The 22,386-nt window shown below is 44.1% G+C and overlaps 1 protein-coding gene across 1 annotated transcript in view; it reads right to left on the bottom strand.

Moving 5' to 3' along the window:
* Nucleotides 1-21,744, bottom strand: part of TSPAN7 (tetraspanin 7) — a gene marked incomplete at both ends in the record, with an annotated part of 93,241 nt that extends 71,497 nt beyond the window's left edge. Inside the window, one exon of the mRNA XM_079549103.1 lies at nt 21,664-21,744. Within this exon, the coding sequence (XP_079405229.1) occupies nt 21,664-21,744 (81 nt within the window). The remainder of the gene's footprint in view (nt 1-21,663) is intronic.
* Between the last annotated feature and the right edge of the window lie 642 nt (nt 21,745-22,386).

Genomic DNA, 22,386 nt, shown 5'->3' with positions numbered 1-22,386 from the left:
CGCCATCACTGCGCAACACGCTCTCCTGCACCCTCTGAGCAGCTTGTAGACCAAGCTCCTTTTTTAAGCACTACATACACTGTGTGAAAGTCATGAATGATTCCAGGGACCTGGAAAAAGCCAAGTGTATTTCTTGCCCACAATTTCACTTCACTGCTGACTCAGCAGGGAAATACCAGGTTATTCTTAAACCTGCTCGCAACTATTTTCTTCATCAGAAAACAGAACAGACCGAGTTCACGTTTCTGGAAGATCTGCCACTGCTGCTCACATCACTACTTTCCAGGATTCCACAAATCCCAGCAAAGCCCAGCTCTGCAGAGTGCTCCCTCCATCCTTACCATACAGAAACCGCCCGACATGTAAACCAGGAGGTGACACCCCAGTCCTGTTCTCCACCAGTGTGCAGACACTGCCAGCTGCAGCTGCCATGTTCCCTCACTGGTGGTTAGCATGCATTTCCACCCTTCCTCCCATTTCATGGGTGAGCAACGGCTTCCAATGCTTGTCTTCCTATCACATACTTAACTGCTTGATGTACTGAAGATCTACCTTGTACAGTTACTACACAGTTCAGTATCACCAGACTGCTATCATCCAGCACGCAAACATGTCACGCACAATCAAGCCAAAAGACTCTTTTATCTTGGCATCAGAAAGAAATAAGTAAGGTCCCTATGGATTAAGAGAGCTGCTCTCACATAGAGAGCTCAGAATGGTTGGCCAGTTTTGTCTCAATCTTTCTTATTTGAAGGCAAAGCCACTTTCTCCCAGACCTCACTGCTACTTGTTTTCTACCAGGACCTCAGGTGAGGAAATAAATCTGTTCAATCTTGAAAGCTCAGCTTTACCACAGATTTATTACCGAATACAGAATCACAGAATGGTTTGGGTTAGAAGGGATCTCAAAGGCCACCCAGCCCCAACTCCTGCTGTGGGCAGAGCGGCCCCCCACCAGCTCAGGCTGCCCAGGGCCCCATCCAACCTGGCCTTGAGCGCCTCCAGGGATACACAAACAGCCCCTTCCAAACCCTGCACCACTCCACTTCTCAAAGCTGCTGGACAAAGCTGGGTACACCAGCAATTTGCTGAGCCCAAATCTCAAGGTCAGCATTTCTTTTAAGAGCCAGTTCATTCTGAAAATGATGAGCTTGCTCCACCAAAAGTAACTCAAAGTCCAAGCATCTTTGCTACATGCAAAAACCCATAGGGGTGTCAAGCAGTAAAAGGAAGGGAGCCCCTTGCAGAGAATCACAGCAACTGCTGCAATATTAATGAAGCTCTTTATATGAGCTAGTCTAAAAAGGACTTTGAATAATGCATTGCAAGCAACAGTACATCAGCGGTGGCTTTTTTATGCGTGAGGCAGCTGGCATTTTAAAAATAGACAACTTTCAACTGGATGGGGGTAGTTCATCAGAGGAGGAAATTATCCACAAATGCACCATCATTTCAGGGGACAAAGCAGATAAACAAGCGGAGCACAAAGAAAGTTTATTAGCACAAATGTTCTGAAGCAGTACTCGGCTGTCGGCACAGATTCACCGCCCATAAGCAATAAGCATGAGTAATGGTGAAGCTGCGGCTGTCTTAACATATTCTGTCCCTTGCTGTCATCAGAAAAGCCTCTTACAGACACTCTGCATCAAGCACGTTCTGGCACAAATCTCACAGTTTGCTCTGTAAACAAAAGGGATGCTCCATCACCCCCAAGCAGCTCATGCATTTCTGAAATTTATAGTTAAAAATAACAAGATTACTACTGATCTTGGCTGAGAAGTATAGGAAAATAGCATTTATTACAAGAGTGCAACAGACAGCAAGACACTGGGAGCCTACACACCTGTAGAGCTAATTGGAAACCAGGGATCCTTGGACTGTAGGATTGGATTAAAGGCCCCATTTCCGCAGCATGAACGCATTTAGAAGCAATGGATCAAACAGGCACATGCCAAGCTGCCAGCAAATGGCTTGGCATGTTGGGGCTTGCATGCTCACACTCACTAATGGCAACATGACCCACTGTCCCAAGACTGACAGCTGAAGATGTTGCTGTGCATGTTTCTGTGAGGTGTCATTCTGAAGGTGACACAAGTACTTGCAGCCAGAGATGTTTGCTAAGTATCCTTGATAGGCACTCCCTTTCCCTGTGCAGCCAGGATATAAAATGCAGGTTTAAAGTGCTGTGACAAGGGCATACCAAAAGGCATGGGGATTGATTTACTGCACAGGTGCCTGGCACAGGGTTCAGCCTTCACATTTACACTGCAAATGGCTGATGTCACTTAAAATCATAGAATTGTTTCAACTGGAAAAGACTACTAAGATCATCTAGTCCAACCACCATGCCCACTGACCGTGTCTGTCAATGCCATACCTCCATGGCTCTTGAACACCTCTGGGGACAGTGACTCCATCACCTCCCTGGGCAGCCTGAGCCAATGTCTCAACACTCTTTCTGAGAAGAAATGGTCCCTAATACTCAATCTGAACGTCCTCTGGCACAACTGAAGGCCACTACCTCCTGTACTGTCTTTTTTTGTTGTTGTTGTTATCAAGGAGAAGAGGCTGACCCCAACCTCGCCACAGCCTCCTTTCAAATGGTTGTAGAGAGTGATGTGGTCTCCCCTGAGCCTCTTCTCAGATCTTTCTTTTTTGGAGGAGGCACCATGGACCACCATACCACAGAGATGTGACAAAGCCACTTGGAAAAAGGGATGGGGGAGTTTACCCACCTTTCCTGTTCCCTTAAGAAACCTGATGTCTTCTTCCAGTGTGGAGGAGGCATAGCCTGGGCTGCTCTGCCTTCACTTCCAGAAACACCTGAGGGTAGGGGGCAGGGACCCTTCCCCAGGGCAGGCTGCTGATATCACATGGTGCAGGACAGTGAAGAGGTAACACTACCTAGGGAGCTTGTTGTAAGTAAGGTGACACAAAAGCTTTTAGGGTCTTGCAGCCCTTTGCACTCCTAGCATCCCTGTGGATGCTGTGGCTTCATCCAGTGCCATTGCCACCTGTGTCAGCATGCATTGCACTAAAGTTTATGCTTTTGAACTCCCCTTTGTGCTACCATTTTCCATTTGTTTCAAATCTCATTCCTTCTAGCTCCATCTTACTAGTGCACTGCAGCTTTTTTTTTTTTTCCTTTACAAAATGCTGAGGAAGAAAAAAAAAAAAATGAAGACAAATTATGCATCCCAAGGGCAAAATGCGGGCTATGCATCCCAAGGGCAAAATGCAGGCTGGAGCAGAGCACCTGGCACTGCAGAGCATCTCAGCCCTGCACCCTGCTGCAGGTGCGTAGGAGGATCGGCTGCTGTGCTTAGTCTGCACAGTAAATAACTGCGGCCTCATTAGGGGAGCATTACAGATCCAAGATGCAGCTGGCACAGGATGGATTTAGCGTGGTTGTCCTATTCAGTGTCTGTATAAATCTCTTTTCCCTCGTGGCTAAGCCTCCACTGCTAACGGTCGCACTGCCTGGCAAAGCTGAGCACAGCCGTGCACAAAGCCCACCAGCAGCAGCATCCAAAAGGCTGGTAACCACCACACATACCAGCACCTCTCCTTAAACCTTAGACTGCAAAATGAGACTCTAGTGAGCTCACTGATGCCTGGGCCATTGTGCAGCCCAAAAGCTACTGCAAATATGGGACTGGGAGAGCAGTGGGAGAGGAGCCAGGCTCATTCAAACCAACCCACCACTAGATGATAACCCATTAAACTGAGTGGGGGGAAAAAAAAACCAAGAGATTATTTTACAAGGAATTGTTAACCCCCAGATAACCAGGAAGTGCACAAACACAGCATTCAAGATCTTGAGGCCCTACAGTGTGTCTAAAGGGCAATGAAGATGACGAGAGGTCTGGTGCACAAGTCTTATGGGGAGCAGCTGAGGAAACTGGGATTCTTCAGTCTGGAGAAGAGGAGGCTCAGGGGAGGCCTTACTGCTCTCTACAGCTACCTGAAATGAGGCTGTGGCAAGGTGGGGGTCAGTCACTTCTATTTTTAGGTAACTTTTCATGTCATCAGCTAGAGGCCTCCACAGTATCAGATTCAGAGTGATTTTTCAACTTCAAAATCACCTTCAGGATTGCCAATATTGTTATGGATTTCATTATTATTATTTAGGTTAGATGTACACAAGAATAACATTTTATTGTCAGGTTATCCAGCACAAACTGCCATTTGTTCCTGCGTTCCTGAAAAGAGAAGCCTCAAAAGTTGCAACCCAGGTGTGTTTTAGAAACATGAGAAGGTCCATCAGGAACAAACACATCTAAAACTCCAGCAGCAGAACTCTTCTGTGGAACTATGGCACTTCGTAAAAAGAACTTCAAAATAAGCAATGCTGGGACTTTTCCTCCAACAAAGATTTTTCTATCTCATCATAGATCAAGTTACCAAAATTCTTTTTATTGTTCAAGATAATTCATCTTTCACGTATTGTTTGCTGGAATACAAAGCACAGTAAATCTTTCTTTACAGACACTTCCTCTGCCCAAAATTACACCTAATTTCAACTTGAATGCATTAATAATTTCAAAATCCACAGCATCTTCCCACAAGAGGAAACAAGTGCAAATATTTACACTTCAAGTTTTCCTGTGGTTTTCATGCCAGTTTCAAAGTCAAGCAGAGAGCTCGCTGCTCATCATAATACACTTAGCAATGAGCTAGAGAAAAGATCAGCTATGGGCAGCGTTAGGACACCAATATTCTCTTTCCTAAACAGGTAATGAACTGTATTCTCCTCTAGCAGTGCTTGTTAGACAGACCACACAAAAGAAACTTGCCAACTCCATCTACCGAAAAGGTGACACGAGGTCAGAGTATTATTCTAAAGATCCTTCTGACAATCAACTCCTAATATACATACAGATTGTTGAAAAGGAAAGGAAAGGTACTACATTTAGTCTCTGGAGTTAAGCTTTGGGAAGAAGGTGATGATTAAGTTAGAATTTTATGTAAAGTATACAGCCCTTATCATCATTTCTTAGGCAACTTCTCATGTCCATCAAGAACAGATTTTACACACAGTGTGCAAGGTAGTCTGTGGCACAAAATAAAGCACTTCCCACCTCATCCAGCTCCAGATCTCCCCACTGGAGCAAAGAGAGAAAGAACTCTCTCCTGACTGCTCAGGAGACACCCAATATGGCCCAAATTTGTGAGCGGCCTTGCACTCCCTCCTTTCTCAGCTGGAAGGAAGGGTTGGAAGGCCACTAGCAAATTAGTGAGCAATTTCTCAAGAGCTGAGCTTAAGAAAGGAAGCGCAAGGGAGAGTCATCATTAAATATTTTTATCCCTTCAGGAGCTTAGGTACAAAAGCTGATGCTCTCTTCTTTGCTGTTCTCCAGAAGGTATACTATATATCTATCATAGCTAATGGAGAATAAAAGAGCCAGAAAAGGCTCAGCTGTAACCTCCACCAAGGGTAAGTGCATCTGACCATACTGCACAGTCATGTATTCAGTGACTCCTGGAGCATGTGAGGATAATCTATTCTTTTCTTGCCCTGAAAGACCAACCACGTAATTCCAGTTCTATCTCCACAAATGAAACCGATGATGAAAATGCAGGGCACAGGACTGGGCCAACCACTTAAGCTGAGTTCTAGGTCTCACAGGAGAGGGAAACTCACTGGATTTCTCAATCTCCAAGCAAAAATAAATTCCCACTGAGAACAGCAATTCACCTTTCCCATGTCAAATGTTCATTGAGGGATTCTGAATACGTTGAGAACAGATAAATATATAAATAAAAATCCTCTCACTGATTAGATAAATTATAGAATGATTTGCTCATCAGAAGAAATAAGGCTGTATATGAATATAAATACATATAAGAATAACACATCCCTCCAAACAGCTGAATATCACTTCAACACCCCAGAGATTGATCCCAAACCATCTATTAGGCACCTGCACAGAAACCAGAAGTTCAAATATTTTGGAGAGCTCGAATGAGCACATCTAGATCTACATCTGCAGTACACTACGCAGCACTGTGGAACAGCTGTACAACTGCACACAATACAACCAAATCCTCTAAAGAAGCAAGGAAGAATACATCTTTAATCCTGACCATGCTTCTTCCAAGATCTAGGTACCTCTGAACAATATTACACTGTGCTAGGAGGACAGGCTAGCTCAGACGTTGCTCAACTGTCTGTACAGAGAACAAGGGTTTCTTTACAAATCTGGATCCTTTTTTATATTAGAGTTAGTTTCTGCCAAACTAATAGGCTAGCACAGAACTACCCACAGAAGTAGTGCTTTGTAGATGTTCTGCACAAAGATCACACACTTGTCTTGCATATGCCCAGGATGAAAATGTTCTTAACAAAGGCCATTCTTCCTCAGGCAGAATGAGCCTTGAAACGACCTTGCTCACACCCTTCCTGGTCTGAGATCAGCCAGGTTAAAGCAAAAGGATAGCAAGAATACTATTCAAAATGTCATTTTTGTGACCACATTGTCAAAAGAGGACTCACACCATAGCAAAGAAGGTCTGTTTTACTCAAAAAAGCAGTCTCCTTCCTCACAGAGATTTGTTTTAGTGTCAGGAGGAGACGGATGCCAGTAAACATACTGCACAAGGAACTCAGAAAGGCCTGATCTACCAAATCACAATCACAAGACTACATCTCCCTCAGAGTCCCCTCTTTAGAGATATTCAGGACCCACCTGGATGCTGTCCTGTGCAACCTACTGAAGGGAACCTGCTTCAGCAGGGGCTTGGACTTGTTCCCCAGAGTCTCTTCCAACACCTACGATTCTGTAATTCTGTTATCTGGGATCTCTCAGCCTTTGCCTGGTAATGCCACTCCTTCACAAGCAAGCACCATCATGTACTATGCAAACCAATCTGTAAGGCTAGTGAGTTTGGCCAAGGTAAGCTTCAGCTACCTCAGCAGAATCAAAGATTTACCTCAGCAGACTGTACCTAAGATCACTCTTTTCTCCCTGCCTCAGATACACTTACTGCTACACAAGAAAACCAAGTCAGAGCGTGGACAATGCTGCCTTCACCACATTAAGAAGATAAGGTCCCAGAACAACACTTGAAGGCAGCTGGTCCTTAATATACTCCCTTTCCTCTTTCACCCTGTGCCCACCATGGTATTTAAACATTTTAGTGAATGAGAGAGGCCAGTAGGGGAAAGATGGTCCAAAACAGCTATGACTAATTCTGTTTTTCCTCCTGCAGCTTTTCATCAGTTACTACATTTTGGGCTATCGTGTGGCACAGCACAAATGGAAGTGAGATTACATAATGGAACTGACTGCTCTCTTCTATATACTTACTTTGTCACTAAGTACTTTTGATTACAGGATAAGTCAAGAAAGGGTAAAAACAGCAAGCGCAGCAGTTTTACCCAAGCAGGGATGTAATTTCAATATTATTGATACAGTCCAACATGAACCACACACATTAATTTTCAAGCATGCCAAGTGCTGGAATAAAGAACACCAAAAATCAGATTGCCACAGTTCCAGTGCTAGCAGTGTTCCCTCCTACAAAACATGCATGCTGAGCCCCAAAACACATATGTAAGAATCACTGGCTCCTACCATTATGATCCTCCCTGTCCTAGCTTACATGGGCCATCTGTTAGTACTTAGCAGACAGTTCTACTAAACAGTAGATTGGTAACATTTATGTGAAAAGAATGAAATAAACTGCCAACAAAAATGCCATTATGAAGCCTTGCCTAAATTACTGTAAGAGTTGCTCGTGATTTACGTACTTGGAAAGTATAATTTTAACTATGCCAAGTAAAGTGATAAAGGATACCAAAGCAGGAACTAAGCCACAGGACAGTTTCACTCTCTATATGGTACCGTTCATGAAGAAGAGGGAAACAGAAATCACACGGGGGCTTACCTAATAATTCTGTGGTTTAGATAGTAATATCCAAAAATGCCATGGGAATTAATGACCTTTTGCAAAATACTGAATCCCTGTAATTTGGGGGAACTCTTGTTCACCAGCCTATACATACAGATAAGAACAAAACAGTGACTGCTCTCAACTATCACGCCTTGCTCTTAGTCCAACAACTAAGCAAGAGTAATCACAAGCGACATTAGGATAAAGCTGCACTGATGGAGGAAGGGGCCCTCAGAACAGAAATTGCATATATCCCTAAATCCACTCATCTTCAACATGAGTACTAGGATGAACGACCTCTTCTTTCCTTTCTTGCTTTCTTGCTGTCACTCTGACACTCACTAGCACAAAACAACAAAATACACATTACATGTAGATAGTGAGAGACCTTAATGTAACTCTGATATAAAATCAAATGCACCGAGCATTAATTTCTTCCCAACAGGTCTCACTTCGGATGTGGGGAAATGCAAAGATCTATCACATAGGCTACAGAATAGGCTCTCCATGCAAACAAACTGTTCTTCTTGAAGAAGTCCCCAAACTAAATGCTTCCCATGAGCAATAATGTCTGAAAGCCTTATTCTCACAACCTGCTCTGGTTTTCAGCAGCAGCTGGGGAGCCCAACTCTGTCCATTTCAGCAGAACTCAGCCTGAGCCCAAGTTGATACTAATGCACTTCTCCTGCACTAAGGCAGACTCCAGAGAGCTGCCGTCCTCAAGAAGACTGTACGTTGTTGCTGTCCAATTAAAATTCATCTGTGAAAACTGCCAAGAAGTCTTCACAGCTGTCATAGCATCCATTTCACACGTAAATTAGAGACAAATTAGTTAAGAAGGCAGTCCAATTCCTAGGAACACTTGGCAATTTCACTCAGAAAATCCATGTCAGAGTACACAAATCACAAAATTTTGTACATTCGTCTTTAAGCAGAGCTTCATTTTAACAAAATCCTTCTCCACTGATGCCCACAGGAAGATAAAATACGCAAACTAGCTTGTTCTGAGGTCAACATTTAAACTTGATCTCGCTTGCCACACTTGGTACATACCATGTAGATAACAGATCACAGACATTTGGTATGAAGAGGATAAGGACATTCTTAAGTTAGCACACCATTTCCTTCCTTTGGGGTAAGCGTGTCAACAAACCCTTCTTAGTCACTAGTCAAGTCACCTTTCAAAATAGAGGTGGGTGTCCGTTTACAGAACTGAGCGCTTCATTACTCAAAGGAAACCATTCTTATTTTCTAGATGAGGGGAAATCAATTTTGTTACCCACAATGGGGCTTGCCACATCTGTGAGGGCAGGAAAGGTGCCTAGGTCGTTCCCAGCAGTGGATGCCCACAGAGCTGGGGGTCTAGTGCCAATCATTGGCAGCTCTCTTTCCTCTCGCAAGATACTAAGCAACTCGATATGCTCTTTGCAGCACATCGTGTATGCAACTTTAGAATAAAGTAGCATTACATCCTGCTAATTTCATAGTTCAGAAACAGCCAACTGCTCCATCCAATTTATTTCCACAAGCAGTATTCATTAGACTTCCTAGAAATATTTCCTGGAGTCTACAAACTACCTTAACAGCAGGGAAAATTCAATTTTTATTTCAACTTGCTATTTCTGCAATTGAAATAAGATGTCAAAGGGAGTGCTACTGTTTAGTAATGATTACAGTCAGAGGCTTAAAATAACTGATTCAAAATTGTGCCCACTTTGACTGTCAAACTGTTCCTTAGATATCTTGCTTGACTTGCATCATTATCTCCCTCTTAAATATTGGTGTAACAATTATTTTTTACATACTACCACTGGTAAATAAATCTGAAGATTTTGTTTCTCCATTAGTAATTAACCAATGCTTTTTATGAACAGAAAAGAAAAGAAAAAATGTAAGACATAACCACCGATGCTGTAAAAAAGTCGCCACCTTATTAATCCATCAGGAGCAGCCAGGTTCCATTTCTTCCCCAGACTGTAATACAAAGTACATTCACTTTGCCATGCCCTCTGGTTCTGGTCAGAATACTCAGCATTTATTTGTTTATCAGCTGACTTGTGTGTGATCTCACAGCACGCTATCTATTGTATACAGATCAAGTATTTTGCTCTTGCATTCTTTAGTTTAGGCTTTGTTTTTATAGAAGCTGCAATATTTTACACACAGTTCTACCTTCTGTGGTGTCCATTCAAGCCCCAGGAGAACCCCACATCTTCCTGCAGAATGACACTGCGCTGCAGAATTAAAGGGCAAGTCCAAAGACACAAGGAAGAACTTTACAAGTCTTCCATCTTATCAATTAAAGGGGGGGGGAGGGGGGAAGAAAAGAAAAAAGGTTTATCCTGCTGTCATATCCATCACAAGAACAAGTGATAAACCCTCCCAACCTCAATCTTAATTCTGCCATTAACACTTGAGCAAAGCTACAGCAAGCCACAGGAGGCTCTCCACTGCAATTTATCAGTTTTGGGCAGATGGGCCTTAATATCACAAGCTCTAGCAAACTGAGAAACCACTCAGTATGTCAAGGATAAATAACTGCACGCTTTTGTCTGCTACTTCTACCCTGCTTTGTTTTAAATGAGTGATGTTCTCCCCTCTATACAATGGCTTTGTCACCTCCAAGTCATACAAGGACAGAAGAGCAGGACAAAGAAGTCTTATACTCCCCAGAAACAACATAGATACAGCAAAACAGTCTGAATTAGGAAAAGACCAGGTACCAATGGCACTGCAGGTTTAAGATGACATTTACCAGGTTTATTTTAAGGCAGAAAAGAAAAATGAATAAGGGTGAGCTATGGGAACTCCAGTATCCAAGTCAGGGAAACATTCTGTTTTAACATACCTGAGCATTAAGCATGAGAGAATTTTAAAAAACAATCAACTATCTTCATAGGACAATCCACTCACTAGTTTTAAGCAAAGAAAGATGGCCCTGCAAGATATTTTATACATTTCATATGGACAAAGTTCAGTATATCAACATGCAGTCATCAACCTCAGCTGACTTAATACTTCTTAAAATGTCATTTCACATCATACGCTTTTGTTTACCAGTACTGCGTGAGTATACAGAGCAAATAAACTTTCAGAAGGCAAACATTACTGCCATGTGAAATCTGGCTTGGGTGTACAACTGATTTGGTGGGGAATGGTACTAGAAGAAAAAAATGTTTAACTTTTTCTCATTGATGAGGTGGTTCTTTTTTTTTTTTTTTAATAGCATTACTAGCTTGAATGTAACTAAAAGCAATGATTCGGGGTATAATTTTTAAATTCTTCTTGGTATCCTTCAGAGGTCTGCCATCTTAGGTCTTCAGTATATTCAAGAGTTCTGGAAAAAATAGGAAGACATTTTGGTCTAACACCTAGCGTGAAACTGCAAAGCTCAGCATTTCATGAAATTAGAAGGATATATCAGCTTAGCGGTTGTGGCTCGGTTATGTCCTTGTTCATTTGGGGATTGCACTGCTCTAGCAAGCAGCCTGGCTTCTTACTGTAACACTGGATATCCTTCAGGACACAGGGGCGAATCCCTTCTGGTCCTGGCAATCTTAGGTCAGTGACTGAGGGAGGAGGGAATACTTTAAATCTGATACTTCTGTTAAAAAATAGCTATGGAGCAGCATGCTCAGGTTTCGGTAAAACAGGGACCGAGTTTGTTTTACGCTCAAGAGCATACGTCTCTCTGTCTAAGTACTGCAGGTACATAGTGCCAGCTCACAGAAACTAAGACAACTTTTCTGTACTCTTTTGGACAATTGCACCAGCTGGAAATTCTCTCTCCCACAGATGTATCTATTTTAAGGACAACTATGTTTCACAGAAGAAAGCAAAGAGCTGTTGTCTACAAAACACAAAACTCCTGGAGGTGGGAGGTTTTATTTTTGTTGCTAGTTTCAGTTGGAAAAAAAAACAACACCCTAACTGTGGGATGCAGCACTCTGTTTATGACCATGCTCCATCACACCACTCCTCTGGACAGCAAGCACTTGGCTATGACATGGATGGCCTTATCCCACTGCCAAACACATGCATGGGGACCCGAAGCACAGAGATGCTGATTCCATCACAAGAGGGGTGGCCAGCAGGGACAGTGAGGTGATTGTCCCTCTTTACTCTGCTCTTGTGAGGCCCCATCTGGAGCGCTGGGGTCTGGAGCCCCCAATACAAGAAAGGGAGCTGTTGGAGAGGGTCCAGAGGAGAGCCACAAAGATGATCAGGGGGCTGGAGCACCTCCCCTATGAAGACAGGCTGAGGGAGCTGGGCTTGTTCAGTCTGGAGAAGAGAAGGCTGCAGGATGACCTCATTGCAGCCTTCCAGTACCTAAAGGGAGCCTACAAACAGAAGGGGAGTCAACTCTTTACAAGGGTAGACAACAGCAGGACAAGGGGAAATGGTTTTAAGTTGAAGAGAGAAGATTTAGTTTGGATATCAGGGAAAGCTCTTTACTATGAGAGTGGTGAGGTGCTGGAACAGGCTGCCCAGAGAGGTTGTGGATGCCCTGTCCCTGGAGGTGTTCAAGCCCAGGTTGGATGGGGACCTGGGCAGCCTGGTCTGGTATTAAATGGGGAGGTTGGTGGCTCTGCATGTGGCAGGGGGGTTGGAGCTTAATGATCTTTGAGGTCCCTTCCAACCCAAGCCACTCTGTGATTCTGTGATTCCACACTGGAAAGACACGCAACAAAAGCATTGCTATGAAGCAGAGAGAACAATAAGAAAAGAATTAAAGCAAGAATATTTTTCCATAAAGAAAATGTGTTTATGTAGAAGCCTGCAGGCAAAGAAGCCAGTTATACCATCCTGCCCAAACACTGAGCTGCACAAAGACTTTTTACACTGTCTGATAGTGATAGAAAATAGGGAAATGGCTTTAACTAAAAGAGAGGAGACTTAGGTTAGCTCTTAGGGGGAAATTCTATCCCCAGAAGACGGTGAGGCATTGGAACAGCTGCCCAGAGAAGCTGTGGTCCCCCATCCCTGGAGGCTCAAGGGCACGTTGGATGGAGCCCTGGGCAGCCTGAGCTGGTGGGGGGCAGCCCTGCCCACAGCAGGGATTGGGGATGGATGATCTTCAAGTTCCCTTCCAACCTAAGCCATTCACATGATTCTATGATCCCATACACACCCAGCAAGCACTCACCTCTTGCTGCTTCCTAGAGAGGCCATGAGCTGCCCTGACCTCACCAGTCATGACAAAAATAAACTAGCAATGCCATTCCTGCAAAACATGTATTTTTTCTTCTTGAAAGGTGTGACCTTCTGCCAGTACTTCTTGATCCAACCACTCTCTATTGCTCCTTGCTTTATGAGAACAGGCAGCAAGGAATAAACTTGGGCTTGGCCTCTCTGTTACCGGAAACAATACTGAACCACTCTGCTAGCCAGCTCCCAGTGCCCCGGTATCTTGATTCCTTCTTTGAGAGTCTTTAAACTGCACTTGCCTGTAAATAAAAACTGAGGTTTGAAAGTGAAACACAGATAGTCTGTAAGCTTTTCCGGGATGAGGGAGATGGATTTAAGCTTCTAAGTTGTTTTGCTCATATAATTTAACTCAGCAACTTTCCCCTAAGTATACCTGAAAAAGAAAATTAGTCCCAAATAATATGCAGTCTCAACACTAGCTAGCAACTGCAAATTGTGAATGTTTCAACTGACTTAAAAACACAGCTACAGAAAAATGCTCTGATGAAATCCAAACGTAGTATCACAGAATGTCCCAAGTTGGAAGGGACCCATAAAAGATCAGAGTCCAACTCCTGAGTATGGATGAACTGTAAACTCAGAGGAGGTTAAAAAAAAATCTAAACATAAAATAATATCATAAACGGCATGGTAAATGTAACCACACTGCAATCAATGCATATCACAGAGCAGAAGGCACCTCAACCACCTTGGAGCAGCTGCAGCAGCAGAAATGCCCACTGCACTGAGATGCAGAAATCAAACCCAGCTACAATATATGGAGGCTAACTTACTGGTATTTTGGTTACTTGTTTGTTTTCAAAGGGAAACAGAAATGACACATACTTAATTATGTTATCATTCCAAGCCTAATTAGAGCAATTTAGATATTAAGTACTATTGAAGTGAAGAGCATACAAGAGGATTGAGTTCCTATCTTTTCTTTAGTCATTGCTGGTCTAGAAAGTGTCCAGAGGTTTCAGTTTCTCCACAACCAACAAATTTCAGTGCTGGTTCAGGCCCCAGCCAAAGCCATGACTTGAAGTCATCACACTCCATACATTACCAAAAGGGAGGGCCTTGGTTCCACCTGCTTGGACTGACTCAACACATCCCGTGACAACAGGTGATGCTATAAATTGGCTTAAGTTTAACATCAAGGTCCAAAGAAGAACGTCAACATTATCTGGCATATTCCAGAACTTCTTGTTTCTTTAAGAGTTTTGCGATTTTTAGGTCTTTTTTTCTCAAACTGGTTCTATCTCTAAGAGGACGACCTCCACCAAAGTTTTCAGTTTTGATACAGCTCCCATTTACTTTTTTTTACAATCACACAAATACGACTGCTTTGTCACATTCTATTGCAAGAAATGCTGAAAGAGATCTTCTAAACACTTCAAAGTCACTGCTACTCAAAGCAACCCACAAGAAAGTCTAAAGTAAATTCTAGCCCCAGGTGCTTATCAGGGAGCTCTCTGCACTTCCAAGTTTTAGGGAAACTTGGCGTTCCTCTTACACTGATGTTCTCAGGGTTTCAATCCATCCACCTCTCTCATCTCCCTCTGCTGCACCATACACTCATGCTTTAGGCCCACTCCCAAGATTCACAGGCTTTTGTAGATAAAGGCCATCACCTCATCATTCATGCCACCACTTTTCATTAGCAAATAAAACAAACAAACAAAAAAATTCACCCTGATCCACCCATATTCAAAACCCAACTCTTGCTTTGCTCAAAGCTCCCAGGGAGTAACTCCCAGAAGGAAACGACCACAAGACACAATTGCAGCCTTCTGCCCAGCCCAGGCTTCTTGTGGTGCACTTTCTCCTTTTAAGGTTTTTAGCACTCTCCCCAAAACAATACATACGAAAAAAATCAAAAAAGAACATCTGGAAAACACATTTGCAAAAACATATGCAAAATGGAAATCATGGCAAAATTAATATTAACAGCATATAAACAGCATCACTTGCATTCCTTTATCACAGCTCCTGAAAGTCCCGTGGCCTACTCCATCAGCTCTACACTATGAAATAACAGTAATCCAGCAAGACACAAGCATGCCATGCTTCATAGTGTGCTTCAGAGGCCTTTCAGAACACAAGACATATAAATGCTTCCTTCTTGTAATCCAGAACTGCTACAAAGGCACTGTGCAGAACATGCAAGCCATCTGCCCACTCAAGCGAGAGAAACTGAAATGGAAAACAGGGCTTCTCCATAGATAGGTAGGGTCTGTTCTCTAGGAGACTATTACATGCTAATTAATAGTGATGAGCCTTAAGAAATGGTGCCATGCAAACAAAAATGGTTTTACTGTAACTGTTAGCTGCTCTTAATCATCACCTCTGTAGTCGTCCTTCTAAACATTCTGTGACTGCACTGGAGAGAGGCTAACAGGATTTTCACCTGCAAGCGTGGTGAATGCTGAATGCATTCAGCGTTATGCTTAAGCTAGCATCTCTGTAACAAATTGCATTGGACTTAAAAGCATGTGAAAGATTGAAGGAGATACTTCTACAAGTGTGTAAACTTGTAGGACATGCATGCACAAACAAGCTTTCCAGATCTATTAACTCATTTGCACACAAATTTGTAAGACAGTTGCAATACTAGAAGAAACGATAAAAATCCAGAGATGGAGACAACTAATGGTACCATGTAATCTAATTTACCTTCCTGGCAGCACAAGGAATTGACAAATAGTCACATAATGAGAGATCAAGTCAGATTCTTGGATCCATTTACATTCCCTAGGTTTATCTATAGTAATTGTCTCCATTTCCTTGATAAGAGAGGCTACCAGGAGCCAGCATCGAAGAAAAAGGATTTGACTGCTTTCTTGAACAAAAAGCACTAACAAGACCTCCTGAGAACTCTTCCTAGAATTTTTATTGGCATTATTTAGACCACGCCACAGTTTGCTTAGAGCAGAAGTGAACTCTAAGCAGCAGTGATCACTACACAGACAGTATTACCACACACCACCTGTGAAAGATCAGTCTTCTACCATGGCTTACTTACAAATCCAGCCTATACCTTCCCAAATATAATTGAAGCACTTTAAGCTGAGCATTATCACTCTCCATCAGTCCAAAGTGATTTATTATGCAAAAAATTACCATCTTCAAGCTAGAGAAGTGTCCTTAATACAAACTCTAAGATCAAGACGAAGCAAGGACATCACTGAAACATCATCTGAGTGACACGGATAGCAAGGTAAGAAGAAGCATTTGGTCAACAATAAAATCAATAACATCCCTAAACGAGGCTTTTCTACAATGCTAATTGTAACAAAACATGAAAGGAATGGAACATAACTCCTCTGGAAAAGGCTCAAGGGAGGCCTTATCTTTTTCTACAACTGCTTCAAAGGAGGCTATGGCAAAGTGGAAGTCAGCTCCTTCTCTGAGGTAACAGCAATAGGACAAGAGGGAATGGCCTTAAGTTGGGTATTAGAAAAATTTTCTTCTCAGAAAGAGCAGTGAGGCAGTGGCACAGGCTGCCCAGGGAGGTGGGGCAGTCACCGTCCCTGAAGGTGTTCAAGAACCGTGTGGATGTGGCACTGAGGGACGTGGGCAGTGGGCATGGTGTGATGGGCTGCTGCTTGGTGACCTTAGTGGTCCTTCCAACCTTAATTATTGTATAATTCTATTAATTGGACATCAGCAATGCAAAAGCTATACAGTTTTGCCAACAAGGTTGCTCCAAAATATACAAGTCAACTAAAGCTGGAAAAGCAATTCACTGCCAAGGAGAAAGGCATTAGATCTACACACTACCCGTAGCCTGCAGACACAACAAGGCAGCTTCACGCCCCCCAATCCTCACCCAGGGAGGGGACTATGGGGCAACCACTGCAGAGCTCACACCTATGCCACAACTTTATCTACTCCGTTCTCTCTCGCTTAATGTGTTCACAGGCAGGACTGCAATTAAGGTTTTTTTAGTACCATAGCTTCAATGAAAACAAAAAAAATCCCACTCCAACGCGAAGACCAGTTGGGCAAGTACCTCAGCAGGAAATTTAGAAGGTCGAATCCGAAGCTATGTTTCTGAACACCATCTACCCTCTTTTTTTAAATCCAGTTATTTATTTAGCCAACAGAAAGCACCTTAGGCAATGCTCACATCACCATTATCTTTAATCTTTCACGTATGTTATTATGAGATGAAGGGGAAACAACTGACCTAAGGAGGAAAGGCTTGAGGTCTGTGCCCGAACAATAGAGCACTTCAAATCCACCAAGTCGGGGATAATGTGCACTTTTGAAAGTGAAATCTTTCTGGATTTCAAATAACCAAGTGCAAACAATGAAATTTCTCTCCAGAAGTATGGCATTGATGACTTTGCAGTCAACAAAACCACCAAACGACACAGCAGTCCAAACCATGTGGGAAAGCTAAAACATTTCCCAGAACAGTTCCTTCACAACTACTAACAACTATTAACCAGCTATTAAAAAATAAATAAACATTAAAAAAACATAAGCATGGAGAGAGAGATTTAAAAAACCAGATGTACGTAGAAACCAATTCAGAAGCACTGAAAAGAAGTTCTGGGGAGAAAAAAAGGTAATTCCAATAAACCAGTTGGACATCCAGAGTGAAGGTTACTAATGCCATTGGTAAGTCAAAGAGACACACAAAGTTAATCTCAAATTACAGCAGAGAGTCTGAACTGCTGTATTTGAAGATGGGCCACCAATGCAGCCATAAATTCCCATTACAGGGCAGGCTATCACACTTGATCTTTGTCTCAGGCATTTCCCAGAAAATGCCATGGTAAGCTCCCAAAACCAGATGCAAATGCCACCTCCTCCATACCAAGGTCATCGCAGCAACATCAAGTGAAGCCCCAGAAGCTGACATGGGGTAGGCAGTATGCTGCTGCTCCAGCCCCCAGCTGCTGCTCTCCTTTTCTGGAAGCCTGCAAGAAGATGGAAAAGCAGGGCTATTCTTCCAAAAAGAAGCCCACATATACCAGCCCTCATGATACTGAGCATGTTTTATGTCACAGGGCCATGTTCTGAGCATCCCTGTGGCAACCAGAGGAACTGCCTGCAGGAAGGCTAACAATTTAAAAAGGGGTGTTTCCAATAGGTAATTTTAAGATTACAGCACTGGTCACCTGTCCAGTCACACACTGCAGCAATCCTGCTACCTACCAAGCTCCACAGGAACGTACAAGGATGCACAGGATTATTTCCCAATCAGTGAAGACTTGGAAAACAACTGCTATTATAAATATCTCACGTCTCAATTCTATGACATTTCAAAGGTCAAACCAAATTCTAAAAACTTAATTCAGTATCTCAGACATCAATCTTGGTCAGTGATGTGTCTTGCAAAATACCTGAAACTCTACTAATATGCTGTTATTGTGTTAATTAACCTCCAGAATCCCCCATACTAGCAGAACTGTATGACCAAAGCACTCATTCTAGTGCCAAATGTCTCATAGGACCTAAAATCAGAGCTAACAACTTTGCTCTGGGGTCTGTTTGGGACAACAGTAACATTTGCGTAGAAGATGAAAGCCACTTTCTGCAGCCCTCTGACTTCAGGGCCAGCGGGTTCGCCCCTGAAACTCCCCCTGAAAACACTCCAAGGGAGGCAGTTAACTTGGTAACAGAATACATTTCAAAGCCCTTAAGGTGATAAAAACTGAGAATACATACAGCTTAAGATATCAAAAGATCTGGATAAATAAAAGGTTTAAACATTTCACCCCCGTATAGAAAATGCACTTTGAATTCTAATCCAAAGTTTGCCTTCTCTTAAAAATTAGGCAGATGATATCTCAGATTGCCAGGTAAGCAATTTATGACACCCAAAAGGGGATTTAAAAAAAAAAAAAAGAAAAGAAAAGAAAAGAAAAGAAAAAAGAAAAGCTAACAACCCAGCAGCATTTTTACTGCCTTTTTTAATCTACTGGCTCCAAACCAGATGCGTTCAGTGCAGCATTCCGATTAGAAAAAAAAACGGCTGTTGAATTTTTATTACTATGTCCCTTAAGGACTAAAAGCGGTAACCCCAGGCATTAATGTGCACCATGAATAACGATACATACGAGCACATAAAAGCTTGTTATCTCTGTTTATGGAATTTTTCCACCATGTTGATACATTTATGGATAGAAGTAGGGAAACACGGTGCAGGAGAGAAGAGAAAGCTATCAAACTAACAAATACTGTTAAATAAAACCTATCTGGAAAGGAACAAGCTATGCAATACAGAATGCAAATAAGCCATGTCTCTTCATTACCACACTGACACTCCTATGTAGTCAGTGGAGCCTTGTTTAACAGTTATACTAAAAGCCTTCAGCCACATACATCTCACCCACAGACAGAAAACACAATTCAGATGTAACCTCAATAAACTACCACTCATTATAGGAACAATCTGCATACACAGGTTTTCTTCTTTTATAATCAGTGTAAATAATAATAATCAGAGAGAGCTCCTTTTCCATGCTCTGAAGCAGCTCACTGGATGCACAGAAGCCCCTTCTTGCTTTGTCCTTTATGGCAATAGGTGCAGCTTGCTCTGATTTATACTAAAGGGTTGATTCAAACCCAGAAAAAGGCCAGAATACATAAATTAGTTTTTGTTCTTGTATCCTGGAAGGAGGAACAAATGACAAAGATTTAGAGACTGCTGTCAGCCACCCTGCCCCTTCACCAAGCCCTCTGCTGACTTTCCCCCACTAAGATCAGCCTAGATTTCCCTAGGTTGGTGCCCTGGGAGAACAGATGCAACATTGAGCATGATGGAAAAATAAAATCACTTCTCTTTTGGATTCTGTCTCCAGCTGTTTATATTCCTCCTTCAGGCTCAAGGAAGGTGACACACAGACAAACACCAACAGCTGCTAGGCTTTAGGTGCCCAGAGGAGCCGTGCCCTTGGCGAAGACTGGGTCACACAGTAACAGCCTGTTTGGAGGAAAAGGGTTTGCATCTGAGCATCCCACCATTGCAAGGGTCCAGGCCAAAGCTCAGCTGTCCTGCTTGCCCTGAGAGGTCCCAGCTGCCAACCCGGCCTGCCATCGGCACAGCCTGAAGCACAAAGCCCTCGGCCAGCTGCTTGGCTTGGTGCACAGTTCTCTCTTATTTAATGAGATCAGCGCTCATGAAATGCGCTAGCTCAACGGGCATGCTGATGGAAGCCCTCTCTTTGGTCAGGATGTAACAGATAACGGCAGTCGCTTTCACAAAGACCTCATGTGAAAAGACACCATGAATTCAGCGGAGTTTCTGCAGAGGTTTCGCACAGATCTGCTGAGAACAGAGCACAGGGAGGGGAAAATCCTTCCACCGAGTTAAGTGCAGGAACTTCACAAGCTACCTCCCCAAGACTGGCACGAAGGAGTCACTTGTCAACAAGAAACCAGCAGAGGACACCGGCTCCCTATCTGTCTCAAACAGACCTGCTGTGGGTGCCACTACTGTTGTTAAGATAAGAAGAGTGGGCACGTTTAATGTGTGTGTGTCACAGCCACGGTACTGCTGGGAGCAGAATGGCTTTTGGTTCTGTTTTCAGGTTTTCACTTGAAAAAGCCTATGAAGTCAAACAGGAAGAGTCACACGTTCACAATAAAGACATAAAGTATTACTGCGACGAATAAGCACGTCTTTGTTTAGAATACATTTTTAAGCAGAATAATGAAAATCGGTTACTTATTTCACAGACATTTCTCCCAGCATAAGGCCATTACAATGATCAAACATGATCAGCTTTCCTCAGCAGCCGGTGACAAATTCGCTCCAGCGTATCGCATCAATGATGCGCAGATTACAGTCTTTAATAGTACACAGTGGGGCCATTATCCTGTGTTGTCACCGCGCACCATTAAAAGGTCTTTAATCTCCAGATTGCTGCCACAATATGCTGCTGATGTCAGTGATCTGCTGAGTAACAGGCCAGGACAACGCGGCTATCTCCAGCCTCTGGGGCCGCCTGCAAATCCAGGCTCCCCGGCACTCAATCGCTGCCACTCAATTAATGTATCTGGGTCAGAAAAACGGTTTGCGGGAGCCGCGTTACGAAACGCTCCCTTCACACCGGCGGACAGCAGAAGCCAGGAAACCCCCCCACTGCCTGCGAGCGGGCGAGCATCGCCCAGCGGTGCCCGCAGCACTGGGCCGGGGGGGCACGCGGCTCCCGGGGGGCGGAGGGGCTGCGGCAGGCGCGGCTCCATCCCTCCTCCGCCCGCTCCGAGGCTGTGCCGGCAACTTTCCCCCGCGGTGGAGAGCCAAAAAATACACACACACACACACACGGATGTGCATACATATAGGTGCCTATGTGCATATATATGTATGTGTGAATGTATACGTGTGGTGCGTATATATATGTGTGTGTATATACATATAGAATACGTGTGTATATATCTGTGCATACGCACGTATATATCTGTATACACGGACGTACGCCCACCCGTGCCCTCCCGCCACGCACGGCGGTGTCAGCCCCGCGGAGCCCCGCGCACAGCCCGCCCCGGGTTCCCGGCACCGGCCGCGCCGTCGGGCAGGTGGGGGTCGCGAGGGTGACCCGCGGAAGGCGGCTGACTCACCCAGAAGACGAAGGAGTAGATGATGAGAAGGGTTTTCAGACACGTTATCACGGGTTTGGTCTCCATTCTCCTCGATGCCATAATACTGAGCTCCCGGCTGCAGGCTGGGCGCGGGAGGGAGGCGGGCGGGAGGCGGGGAGGCGGGCGGGAGGCGGGGGGAGCGGGAGGTGAGCTCAGCGCTCGGCTCGCCCCGCCGCGCGGCTCACCGCGCCGCCTGCTGCCGCCCCCGGACCGCCGGCGGCACACTGTGGCCGCCAGGGGGCGCCGGGACTCGAGGAGGCCGCCAGGGCCCCGCTCGGCAGTGGAGAGGCTGAGCGGGCGGGGGGGGGGTCGGCCTTTTCTCCTAGGTGACTAGTGATAGAACGTGAAGTAATGGCCTCACGTTCTAGGGAGGTTCAGGTTGGATACTGGGAACAATTTCTCCTCAGAAAGAGCAGGGAGGCAGTGGCACAGGCTGCCCATTGAGGTGGTGGAGTCATCGTCCCTGGAGGTGTTCAAGACCCGTGTGGATGTGGCACTGAGGGACATGGGCAGTGGGCATGATGTGATGGGTGGTAGTTAGGCTAGTTGATCTTAGTGGCCTTTTCTAACCTTAATGAGTTGTATGTATGAATTTCACCTTGGAAGTGCAAGTCATGACTCTGGGATGCTGCTGGAGACTGATTCCTAACCTTGTCTTTGCCATCGCATCAAATCTGAACTCTATCCAAGAACTCATCTTGA

This window comes from Tetrao urogallus (genome assembly GCF_951394365.1).
Source record: "Tetrao urogallus genome assembly, chromosome: 1".
NCBI classification, from domain to species: Eukaryota; Metazoa; Chordata; class Aves; order Galliformes; family Phasianidae; genus Tetrao; species Tetrao urogallus.
This window is presented reverse-complemented; position numbering and strand designations above follow the sequence as displayed.